This window comes from Aythya marila (assembly GCF_965140915.1).
Source record: "Aythya marila genome assembly, chromosome: 1".
NCBI classification, from domain to species: domain Eukaryota; kingdom Metazoa; phylum Chordata; class Aves; order Anseriformes; family Anatidae; genus Aythya; species Aythya marila.
The window spans coordinates 167,328,171-167,340,794 of NC_139042.1; the positions used below are offsets into that span (position 1 = coordinate 167,328,171).

Consider the following 12,624-nt stretch of genomic DNA (forward strand, 5'->3'; position numbering starts at 1 on the left):
CAAAAGATATATTGCTAATTAAAATGTTCTTATCTGCTGGAAAGCAGTTTGTAGGATTTATTTGAATAAAACTGATGATGCAGCCCACTCAGATCACTGGGAAATGACCTCCTTATTATGAAGTCCCAGAATAACTTAGCAAAGCAATCTTGATTTCCTGAAATCTGTCAAAGGAAGAACTTTGCAGTTAGTTACAGCATATAATATGGACACTCCTGAAATGTCCTCCGCTTAATGAACAGCTGATATTGGCTAACCTCGTAGAAATAAGAGAGAATTAGTACCAGCTGCAAAATGCATTCACTGGGTAGTGAAACTGGCAGTTGGTATTATGCCTGCTATAAATATTTTTAATTAAAAATTGTTTTCTGTCTCTTCAATTGGTATAATAGCGATGATGCTTACTGAGAGTTACTGAAGATGTAATAGGATTCCCCTTCGTGTATAGCAGAGCTATTTATTCTGCTGTAATTTTGCTATAGTGGAAATTTGCATAATAATGCCTGGATTCTAGTACAAGAGAAAAATAGACCGAGGGAGCATTTTATCTGTGCTTTGCAGAATAAAACACACCGGCACTGGTGTGAATTCCTAAAAAACCTCAGCGCTCCAAGCCTGGCTGCTCAGGTACGAGGTTAAAATAATTTCAAAAACCTTTCGGGGGGAAATTCAGGGAGAATGGGGACTGAGGGTGCTTCTGCTGCCCTGACCTGGGGAGCAGCAGCCCCAGCCCTGTGCCCTCAGTGCTGTGTCCCCTGCACCACTCTCCCACGGGCTGGCCACAGTGACAGGGACACCATGGGGAGCCTGGAGCCCTTAGACCAGCTCTGGCATGATGTTAGGTGTGACCTGAATGGGGTAGATGGTGAGACACAGGGGAAACCTCTGTTAACAGCCCCTGCTGCGCCTTTGGGGATGTGTGATTGCTCCCTGCACTACGTGGGAGACCTAAAGCAGACAAGTGATCATTTTCCAATCCCCACTTGACTCTCTTCCCCTCTGAGGCTTTCGACGAGTACTCTGATTTAGGCATTCCCTTCCACCTTCTTCCTCACCCCTGCCTTCCCCCTGCCTGCCTCCTGACACATCCATCCCGACCACGCTCAGCTGCACACTCAGGCCCTGGCACGGTTTCTGTGGCGTGTTGTTTGCTTTCTGACAACACCCAGAGGCTAAAGTCAAGACAAAAGCCCCATCCTGTCCATCATTGTGTGATGCATGATCAGACATGTCCCCTGCGCCAGAGACCTTTTGATCTAAACCTGCTGCTTTGATTTCATAATGACACTGAATTCCTTCCCCATTTGGCTCTTATCCCTTTCTTGGTGACAGCAATTTTATTGCAGCAAGGTTTTCCACAGACAAATCTGTCGACTTTATTTTTTATCTGCCATTTCTTCCTTCTTGTCCTGGGTTCTTCCTTCTGCACCAAATTGTCTTTGCTGTGGTTTTCCAGCTAACCCTTTCAGATGCTCTTATGGTGTGCAGTCCTCTCATCTTCTCCCTCCTTGTTCCTCTTCAGGGTTCAGCATGTGTTCTATTTCTGCTCTCTCTCTTTTAAAGGGAAGCCCCTGCTCTTGTAAACTCAGCTAGCTCTTAGCTGAGCTGAATTTATGATGACCACCGTCCCCTTTCCCTTATCTCTTCATGCCTAACTTTGCAAGTGCTAGCTACATCTGAAAGCTCTGTTACTGAGTCAGTGATATTCCTCTCCATTTCTTGCAAAATCTTCCTCTTGTCTTCCCAGCCTCAAAATATGAATAGATATCTGACTGTGTGAGTGCTTGCTTTTTTCTCAGCTTCAACCCCACCAGCAGTGAAGGTGAGCTGTTATTTGTTCACTGTGTCCTTATGCCAAGGTGCGGATTGGTGAAAAGATAGCTCAGAAGAATGGGAATTAGCATATGATCCCGAGATGATACACTAAGTCTCCTTCTCTCTTCTGAAAGTCATGTTTTCCTCTCCCACTTACAGCCTGCCAGCTGTGATGACCTCTACCTCCCCAGGCATTTCCCCAGCTCTCCACAGAGCTGGCAGCAGCACGGTGGCAGCGTGGTTTGCAGTGGGCACTGTCACTTTTATCTGTCAGCACCTCTGCAGATCACTGCATTCAGCAGCAAAGACGAGAATTAAACAAAACCAGAGAAGTGACTTACACCCCAGTGAGAGAAAGTGAGGAGAGGAAAGAGAACCAAGGAGCACAGCCACGCCAGTCCGAGGGTGCAGAGGTCATGGCAGCAGGATAAGGAGTGAATCCAAGGGACTTTTCTAGAGATGGCTGGGCAGGGAGGTTTCTGTTTGACTATTTTTGTTCTGCCAGTCTACCTCTGAGCATTGGGTCACTTGGAGTCATAATTTTATTCAAATAATGAAAGACCTCGATACTAACGCAAAAAGGACAACAAATTTGAGACCTTTTTTTTCAGCATCTAGTCCAGTTAATATGTTTTGGTAGTTGGTTTGAACAATGTTTTGATCAGTTGGGATGTTTTGTATGGAAAAGCTGATGATTTAAGACCTGGTCACACCCAGAGTAGCTCTCATTTACCCATGTGGCTGTTTCCTGCCCTGCTGTGAACTAAAAGAATTAAGAATACCCTTAGCCAAGATAAATTTGAAATACAATTCTCCAGTTATTTGAATCAAAAGGCAGTATTGATTATTTAATTACGCAGAAACGATCCAGATGCTGAGCATTTACTACAGATTAATGACCATCCCAGAGCAGTTAATGGCCCTTCTCGCTGCCATCAACACAAGCTGCTTATTAATCCCTGGAAAATGGCTTGCATAACAATCATAACCTGCTGTTAAAAGTTTATAAATAGATAAAAGTGTCACATGGATTTACGAGTGCTGAGGCTGAATGGGATCTGTGTGGCGTTTCTAGTGAATGAATGCCATGTGCATGAGCTCATCTGATTGCTTGAATTATCACAAAATCCCAAGTTGCTCTTTTGGATTTGAAAATGGCATGTAAGAAAGTGCCAAGTGGCTGGAGTCCTATCTACTGACAGGGAAATAATTACTTTGCTGCATAATAAAGAGGCACCTTCAACCTAACGGCAGCGCTCTGCCCTTTTTATCATACAGCCTGAAGTGCATTTAAGGGAGGCTGTGCGGCTGTGCTGTTTCATTCGTTTGCTTTGCTTTTATCAGGGAAACAATGTGTGCACATACACATATATACATGTACAGAGCTGGCCCGGGTGCCCCCAAAGCCCAGCAACCATTCAGCAGGCGTAGGGGTCTTGCTTGACTGAGACCTCTGAACTCAAAAGAGCCTTTCAGAGCTTTTTGCACCCAGGTCTCTGCTTCACACATGGGGAACGTGGTACAAGCTCCATGCTGCCAGTGAAAGCTACTCTCAGGAAACGTGTTGTCCCACCGCAGCACAGCCGGAGCTCCCTGCAGCAGCCCCATTCCCCAGGCAGCTGTCCCCAGCTTCTCACCCCGCCAGACACGCTGTGGCTGGTTATTGCATCTGAGCAGTGACTAATAAAAATGCTATAAATATGTTGTCATCTGGAGCCCGAGCAGGCAGCCCGGAGCAGCAGAGGGGTCTGCGGGAGCATCCCATCTGTGTCAGGAATTAGGGAAGTGGCTTCCCCATATCCGACCAGACTACAGACCCCGAGGTACGAGGCAGGCTGAGAAATTACTGTCTCCTTCAAAGAATCAGACAGGAGGGGACCTGAGGGACCTTCCTGAGTCACAGCTTCCAAGTCTGTTAGCGCAACTGCCTGTGATTCCTATTATTTTTAGCAGACCTGTCTCAACTGGGCAAAGCCACGCTTCAGTGCAGTGCTGCACCACGTCCGCCCTTTGTGTGGGAGAAGCTGGGTCCCACCAGGCACCAGTCCCTTGTCCCCTTCCGTGGCAGAGCCAAGGGAAAGTTTCCTCTCACAGTGGGCAAGCCCTCAAAAGGCTGGGTTTTCTTCCCCGTACTGTGACATCCTTTCATCCTCCCATTGAGCCTGGGCTGAGCAAGCAGTATTATTGTTTTATATTTCCAGCCGGCGAGCAACAGGGATGCTCTGTTCCCATTTCCTTGGAGACAGACGTACCCACAGCAGGCATGCTGCCCAAGAGGCCTGTGAGTTGGGGGAAAATAAGGTGTATTTCACCAGAGAGCCTCGAAATTGCACTCATTCCTGTTCTTGGCCAGTCAGAGCAATGTGGCAGAGATCCCACAGCCTTGGGGGTGCTGCCTCCTCCCCACACCTCAACATTGGGATCCCCATTGCCTCAATTTGCCTTTGTGTTCCCCCTGCCCATGGCTCGCCACCTTCCTGCCCTTCTGTGGTGTTCCCAGTTCAAGAAGCCGATGCCCACGGCCAGCACAGCCCTTGCACAACCCACACCTGCCATTTTTTGGGGTGGGCTGCACTTTGGGGTGGGTGATCCTGGGGGTAGGGGGCGGTGGGACGGGGTGAACTGGGAGGTCTCTTCCACCCTCGTGGTGCTGTGACATAGGGACATGAAAGAACCGATTCGCCTCCTCCGCTCCTCCACCACACCGCATGGGGCTTTGTGCAGCGCCCCAGTGCCACCTAGCGGGGACATTAAAACAAAAAAAAAAAAAAAAAAAACAAAAAAAAGGATTTAGAGGCGGGCAGGGGACTACAGCTCCCGGCACACAGTGCGGCCGCGGTTCCGTCGCAGAGCGGAAGGTGGCGGCGGGCAGCCCGGCATGGCGGCTCCCGAGGCGGCCGGGACGAGGCCGCGGCGCCCCGGCAAGAAGAAGGCGGCCGAAGGTGGGCGAGGAGCGGGGGGCGAAGGTGGAGGCGGCACGGGCGGCTGCTGCTGTAGTGTCTCCTCTGCCGGGCCTGGCTCGCCTGGGGAACTTTTTGCATTTATTTTTGCCTAAGCGGGTTAATCCGGTAACTCCGGTGAGGCCAGGAGCGGTGCGCAGCACGGTGCTGAGCAGCAGCCGCGTCCCTGCGCTCGGTTATTTGTGTAGTTAAACGCGGAGGGGGTGTAATAAGCATTGGTGAAAGAGGAGAAACAAAAACATCTTTTTTTTTTTTTTTTTTCCTTTCATTAATCTATAGCAGTTGATGAATCTGAGCTCCTCACCGTGCCAGATGGGTGGAAGGAGCCGGCTTTTACAAGGGAAGACAACCCCAGAGGGCTGCTGGAGGAGAGCAGTTTTGCAACGTTGTTCCCCAAGTATAGAGAGGCCTACCTGAAGGAGTGCTGGCCGCTGGTGCAGAAAGCTTTGAGTGAGCATGTATGAATGCTTTTGTAATAACATTTTGTTATTTAGGATATGTAGGTGTTATGTTGATCAAAATAGCCCACCTTGCTTTTCTGATGTTGCGTGTGTATGCTTCTATACACTTGCACTTAGGACTTATGGTGTCGTTCTTGCATTGGAATTAAAATTTACAGAGGTCCCTGTAGCCAGATACATAATTCTTTATAGATGTCAGTAAAGCCTACTGCAGCAGCAAGTGTCATCACCATCCATAAGCTGACAACTTTGTTGCACCTGGGTGGAACAAGATGAGAGAGGTGGTGTTTCAAACCTTGTGCTCCACATCATCTATCAGTCTATTTCCCTTTCCCTTTCCTTTCCGAATTTTCTTAAGCTGAGAGTCAGTCTAAGAGTTTTGAAGAAGTGTCTAGTGTTATGTTTCTTAACTTCATACTATTATGAGATTCTTATTTAGAGATCAATTTACTGTTTGTTTTGTTTTGTTTTGTTTTTTTTCCTCCCAAATGTTGCAGTATGTGAATGCAACACTGGATCTAATTGAAGGAAGCATGACTGTCACTACTACTAAGAAGACTTTTGATCCGTATGCAATCATCAGGGCTCGAGATTTAATAAAACTTCTAGCCAGAAGTGTTCCGTTTGAACAGGTATGTATTAAATCCAGGAAAATCGTATCAAGTCACATCGTAATACTTATAAAATAGTACATTTTCAGAATGTGGAATTTTCAAGTGGCATCAAGGAATTTGAAATGTATTTTAAAAGTAAATATATCTGCCAGTGAAGACAGGAAAAATAAACAACAGTATTCTCTTGATTCCCATGAATAATACCTTCGTATTCAGATGTTACTACCTTCTGCTTGTATCTTCAGGCAGTTCGCATCCTTCAGGATGATGTTGCGTGTGACATCATTAAAATAGGATCGCTGGTGAGAAAAAGAGAAAGTTTTATAAAAAGAAGAGGACGACTTCTTGGGCCAAAAGGATCTACTCTGAAGGTATTTCTGATAGGCATAGTAACCGTAAAAATCTTAGACCCAAATTTGTGTCAGATCTTCATCTTACACTGACTCCATTCTATCTGTTGTTGTAGGCCCTGGAGCTGTTAACCAACTGTTATATTATGGTCCAAGGCAACACTGTCTCAGCACTTGGACCTTTTAGTGGGCTGAAAGAGGTAAGGAGAGGCCAAAGTGCAGTTTGTGTAGCACACTTCTGTGCCCAGCTCTGGGGTGGACTACAGGCAGAATTTGGCAACCTCAAGAGTTAGCCCCCTGACTTGTCAGCTATGCGTTAGTAAGGTACATTTACATGAGTGCTCATAGTCTCAGCTCATGAATTTTGTTGCTGTGTGGGACCTTTCTGTCTTGGAAATAAGGAAGTACTTATAAAATATTTTTTGTTGTTGTTTTAAAGCAAGGTTTAGCAAAGGTATGGAAGGGATGACTTTGCATATGAGTAACACATGTCTACTTCTGTGTGTTTGGCTTTTGCTCCCATTGCCTACAATACAGAATTTTCATAGTTAAGAGGTGTAAGTGAAAATACTGCACTGTTAATGATACATAACTTGGAGGAACATCTAATATATTTTTAGTAATTATGTAGGGAAGGAATGCTTGTTAAAAGCAAAGAACACCCTAACATCCATGGTAGCAAGAAAGTAGTGCTTGGAGGTCATACTGAAGTGTCCTGGAAACCTGACAGTATAGCTGATGATACTTGTGACGTGCTGTGCCTTCCAGTTGTTAGCTTTTTCAGTCTATCTGCTTTTGTTTTGTTTTGTTTGGGGAGTGAGGGAGAGGATTTTCTCTGATTCATTTTGAAGAAACTTAGTGTACCTTGTATTCTAATTGATCAGACTACGAAATATATGCTGAGTCTTCTGTTTGTTTTCTTTTCTATTAAATACAGGTTAGAAAAGTTGTTCTGGATACGATGAAAAACATACATCCTATCTATAACATTAAGGTTAGTATGCTCCAATGTGCACCTTTGTTTACAAAGAAGTACTATGTCTTTTTCATAGAGCTGTATGCGAGTAATTACATGTCTTCCCTTTGATTGTTTGCTTGATATCTGCTCCCTTAAACTCTCTCCATCTTGAGACATATTTATCTTTCCATTTTTTCTGGTCATAATTAAATCCCTCAACTCTCAATGCAGGGAGAAATGGAATGTTGAGATGTAGTGTATTCAATGTAAGAAAGTTTGGTAAAGCCTGTATTTTGAAGCTCTTGGGTGCTACTGTGATTCTATTGTTTTAATAACTTCTTTGTGATATTCTAAATCTACCAAAGACTTTGATGATCAAACGGGAATTATCAAAAGATCCTGAACTGAGGTCACAAAATTGGGAAAGATTTTTGCCGAAGTTCAAGCGGAAGAACTTGAAGAAACGCAAGGAGCCAAAGAAGAAAAATATTAAGAAGGAGTACACACCATTCCCACCTCCACAGCCAGAAAGCAAGGTCAGCTGAAACTTTATTTGATTATGTAGGAGTAAAGCATGATTTGAAATCCTGTTCTTGATAAGAAGTTGGCAGGCCGTTTCTGTCAAGTTCTGATTATCTGGTAGTATATATCTAGCTTATAATACATAATTTTCTAACGCTTGTCAGTACTTTTCTTGTGCAGATTGATAAGGAATTGGCAAGTGGCGAATACTTCTTGAAAGAAAGCCAGAAGAAACGAAAGCGAGTGGAAGAGATAAAGGTAAAGTTGTTACAACCCACTATTAAGTTAAAGCCAGAAATCAGTCACTTTCTGCTTTCTGTCCCTTTTGCCCTGCTCTGCACTGACACCTGACTTTTTTTTTTCGTTAACTTTAGGCAAAGCAAGCAGAAGCAGTCAAGAAAAGACAAGAAGAAAGAAATAAAGCTTTTATCCCACCAAAGGAAAAGCCAGTTGTGAAAGCAAAGAAAGGTAACCTGTTTTTTCTTTTTTCTTTTTTTTTTTTTTTCCGTATTCTAAAACCTGTTACTGTTCATTCCTAGCCTAAGTAATTATGTGGAGTTACAGCCATAGGAAATGAGAAAGGTCGTGCTGGAAAAAAAATAATTCTAGCAGCTAAATCCATGGGTAGAGTTGCTAGAGACAGTACAAAGATTATTCAGCCTGTAACTCTGGATCTGTTAAAAGACAGTTCTCTCTAGAGCATTTTCCAGGTGAAAATACTGGGGTAGCCGTCTCAATTGATTCTTTCAACTGTATCAATCTTTCAGACTTGTAGTGAAGCTGCCGTAACTTTTGCAGTTGAATGCTAGCTATTTTTTAAGAAAAAGAAACCCATAAGCAATATGTATCTTAAAACCTATGCCACGAGTAAGTATTGGTATAAGATAGGACAAATAGTGTTATCAAAAATTAAAGCTGTAACATAGGCAGAGTGAGAACTTGTCTGAGATTGTTTTTTACGCAGTAGAGAAAAAAGTCTTTAGTTTCCTGGATTCATTGCTTGTAGCATATATTTATTCACTGTATTAGATGCACTATGTACATACAACACTTTTTTATGATGGCAGTAAATTTTCAGTAATCTTGTGACTGACTGCACTGTATCTCACATACTGTGCTCTTTCAGCTGATGTGTGTTTTGAACTGAAATCCTTCAGTCTTCCAAGGATAAACGACAGCAGTAGTTTGTACACAGAGAAAAACTGAGATTCAAAAAGGACACCTGATAATCACAGCTGGGTGTAGGAATTAACTATGTGAGACAGGATAATTAGACCCAAACTCATGACTGCTGCCCAAAAGAGAAAATGCGGTGACCTAGATGAACGGAGACTAGTTTATTCGTGTTGCTCACTATTAAGATTCTTAAGTACTCTGACACTGTCTGTAGAAGTGTCTTAGGAAGGTTTTCATGAGGGGGTCAGATCAAAAGGCTTTGTCATATCCCCACCAACCAGCACTTCCACATCCTGTTTCCAACAGTGGTCGTTAATGGATGACCGGGGGAGGAGTATGAGGATGGTACAGTTACATGCAGAAAGATAAAATGCCATGAATAATTATGCAGCCAAGAACTGAATAATCAAAAACTTCTTTTTATGCGAGACTAACTAGGCCATAGACATATGTCCAAGAGAGCATGTCCATTTTAATTTTGGTGGAGTACAGTTGTGGTCTGATGAGTGAGCGATAATAATTTGTATGTATGCAGTGTATGGTATCTGTGTTCAAATGCAGATGTGTAGGATTTTTTATATGACTGTTTTCCTTTGAATTCCACTGAAAGAGGATTGTGTATAATGCTAATTTCAACAAAAATTACAATAGTTTATAGTCATTAGTGAGTATAAAATGAGTCCTAACCAATGCCACGTGATGCAGTTTACCGTGGATACGTATAAAGTCATCTCATAGACTGTTAAAAGTTAGAAAAGTAAAATTCACATCTGTTATCCTTGTGTTTTTTACCGTGTAGCTTCCACTGAGAAAAAAATTGATATTGAAGCCATCAAGGAAAAAGTAAAGAATGCAAAGAAGAAGAAATTAGGAGCACTTCCTATGGAAGAAGTCAAATTAAAAATGGCAGCAGATGAAAAGAAAAAAAAGAAAAAGAAGTAATTCACCACTTGAGATGCTCACTTTTCTCCTACATTAATGAACGTTTTCACACTTGGAAGACCCGAGACTTGGAGTAAACCATTTCTCGCCATTTCTTGCATGGACAAGAAAATACAAGATAAAAAGATCATTCTCTTTTCATAAGCACATTTTAACTAATGGACCTAATGCGGCTGTGCAAAATTGTCAGGGTTGGTGTAGAAAATTTACTCTGCTGTATTGTTTGAGGAAGTAAGACAGTGTTTGGGTAATATCCATCTGCCGAAAGAGAATGTTTCATAATAGAAACATTTAGGAGTATGATGCAGAATGTTAAACATTGAGAGAACTCAGTAGGAGTTTAAGGTAATACTTCTGTGAAAGACTACCAGATAAGATTAGGAAAATGACAGAATTTATTACAATATTATGCTTTTGTTTCTGTAAAAGCTATTTTTTTTATGTCTTGTCTTGGTGGTAATAAACTTGTTCTTAAATCCTTTTGTTCTTAAATCATTTAGTTGTTCATCTATGGCAAAGTCTAGGTCTTGTTTTCCAGGAAGCAAGCTCACAGCTTCATATGAAGATTAGACAATCCTAAATATAGTTGAATGCCATTAATAAATTGCGACTTATTAGCATTATCCTGAAGAGTGTTTTAGACAGACTGTGATACAAAGCAAGTGACTTTCCACATAAAATATGCTGCAGAGAAAGCATAGAGTGTTGTTACCTTTCTTTAAATATATTATTTATTTCTTACAAGAAAGTGAGAAATTTAGTTCCTTTTTTTTTTTTTTTTTTTTTTTGTTTAGCTCCTTCCCTTTTTTGAAGGAAGTGTAGAGGTTTTTTGTTACCTAGAAATGCAAAGTGTGATGAAACAAAGTTCACCAGAAGAGCAGATGTTCCTTAGTTGATACATCTGAGATTAAAGAAGCAAATGTAGCAGTCAGTGGTAGTGCCAGACCACTTTCATGCCTGTGAAATCGGTCAGTATGTTTGGTAGAGATGGTTATGCTAGAACATTGCAACTCACTGCCTTTAGGTTAGTGACCTTTTATTTGAAATTAGGAAGTGAGAGCATAGGGATTTCCTTTGCTGCATGAATAAATAAGAATTTAGAATACATGCTAAAAAGTCAGTATGCATGTGCACTGAGAAAGATCTAGCATGATCTCTTTAAGGTAGTGGACATTAGCCTTACTGAATGGCACCTCAACTTTCCCCTTCCTCAATGGAAAACAGGGAGAAAATGCAACAGAAAAGACTCAGAGATTGAGATAAGGACAGCGACATCACTCAACAATTATTGTCATGGGCAAAACAGACTCAGTGTTGGGAAACTAATAACTTTTATTTATCAGTAGCAGTGAGAAACTAAAAACAAAACAAAAAACACCTTCCCTACCCATCCACCATCTGCTACCTCCTCCCCACAAGCAGAACAAGGGAATGGAGGCTGTGGTCAGTCCCTAACACTGTCTCCGCTGCTTCTTCATGGTCGCTTTCTGCCCCTGCTCCACATGGGGTCCCTCCCATGGGATGCTGTCCTTCCCAAACTGATCCCACATGGGCTGCCTACAGGCAGCAGCTCTCCAAGAACTGCTCCCACATGGCTCCGTACCGTGGGGTCCATCCCCCAAGAGCAAACTGTTCCAGCACGGGTCTACCATGGGTGGGCGACAGCTCCCCCCAGACCCCTTGCTCCTGCGTGGCCTCCTCTCCACGGGCTGCAGCGTGGAGATCTGCTCCGTGTGGGACCCATGGGCTGCAGGGGGACAGCCTGCTCCTCCAGGGGCCTCTCCCTGCACAGGCTGCAGGGGAACTGCTGCTGCATGCCTGGAGCACCTCCTGCCCTCCTGCTGCACTCACCTGGGGGCCTGCAGAGTTGATTCTCACTCCTCTCTCCCAGCTGCTGATGCACAGGGTTTTTTCCATTTCTTAACTCTGCTCTCCCAGAGGCACAACCAGCGTTGCTCACTGACTCAGCTCTGGCCAGCAGTGGGTCCCTTTTGGAACTGTCTGGAGCTGTCTCTGATCTGACATGGGGCAGCTGCTGGGCTCTGCTCACAGAGGCCATTCCTGCAGTCCCATGCTACCACACCCTTACCCCTTACCCCATAAGCCCAATACAGCCTTTCAGTTGTGTGATCACTTCTTGAAACTTATTTCTTGGGGAAGACTCTCAATCCTTTAAGGTAATCCATCATTCACAAATGGCAGTTTAATTGCTTAGAAAATCATCAGGAAAATACTAGTTCAGCAGATGCTTCAGTGAGAAAATGGTAATTCAATCACATACACCTATCTCAGAAATTATAGGAAGCTGATATGTTTAGTGATACCAGCAGTATGAAAAGCTTTTAGGAAAGCTAATGGGTGTGTAGCAGTTAACAGTGTAAAGGGGAGACCCGAGTTCAGTCTCAGTCAGGTAGTTCAGACCTCTCATGCAGCAAAAGGACCAACTTCAGCAAGGCATGGGCTACCCCAGGAGGCATTGCAATGCTTCAGTTTAAATGGCTGTTCTCACACTGTGATCCCACAAATAAGTGCTTCAAGAGATCGATCTTCAGAGCCAGAAGCCTGTAAGGAAGAGTTGGGTGATAGCCAGGGAAGAAGCCTGAACGTACTAGGGGAGGGAGAGTCCTCAGTTACAAGCTGGACTGAATGAGGCCCCTTTTCACTGCAGACAGCCTATGCAGATAGCAGCTCCCTGTTTGCTGTTTAAAAGGTTAAAATTAGCAACTTTAGGGCTGATTCCATGATACTAATGGCTGTCTGGCCTTGCAGGTTGGCATTTCATTTCAGAAACCTGAAATAACCTTTTTAGGACCTGAGGGAATGACT

General features: G+C 43.5%; 1 protein-coding gene across 2 annotated transcripts; it reads left to right on the plus strand.

Moving 5' to 3' along the window:
• The first annotated feature begins 4,640 nt into the window (after positions 1-4,640).
• On the plus strand, positions 4,641-10,274 carry KRR1 (KRR1 small subunit processome component homolog). 2 transcript variants are annotated; one of them, XM_082772196.1, is made up of 10 exons: positions 4,641-4,757; positions 5,055-5,233; positions 5,734-5,868; positions 6,096-6,221; positions 6,317-6,400; positions 7,138-7,194; positions 7,524-7,694; positions 7,861-7,938; positions 8,055-8,148; positions 9,656-10,274. In XM_082772196.1, exons 1-10 carry the CDS (start codon positions 4,694-4,696, stop codon positions 9,796-9,798), a joined length of 1,131 nt encoding a protein of 376 aa, XP_082628322.1. In that variant the 5' UTR covers positions 4,641-4,693; the 3' UTR covers positions 9,799-10,274. The 2 variants fall into 2 exon arrangements, with proteins under 2 accessions (XP_082628322.1, XP_082628323.1); XM_082772197.1 differs by having other exon boundaries at positions 4,689-4,757; positions 5,058-5,233.
• Positions 10,275-12,624: the final 2,350 nt, after the last annotated feature.

What these genes read in the sequence shown, in the direction of transcription:
- KRR1 (XM_082772196.1), top strand. Translation starts at nt 4,694, where the DNA reads ATGGCGGCTCCCGAGGCGGCCGGGACGAGGCCGCGGCGCCCCGGCAAG. An exon ending in AGAAAGCTTTGAGTGAGCAT is followed by an intron (nt 5,234 to 5,733) that starts GTATGAATGCTT and finishes CAAATGTTGCAG; the next exon opens with TATGTGAATGCAACACTGGA. An exon ending in AGTTGTGAAAGCAAAGAAAG is followed by an intron (nt 8,149 to 9,655) that starts GTAACCTGTTTT and finishes TTTACCGTGTAG; the next exon opens with CTTCCACTGAGAAAAAAATT.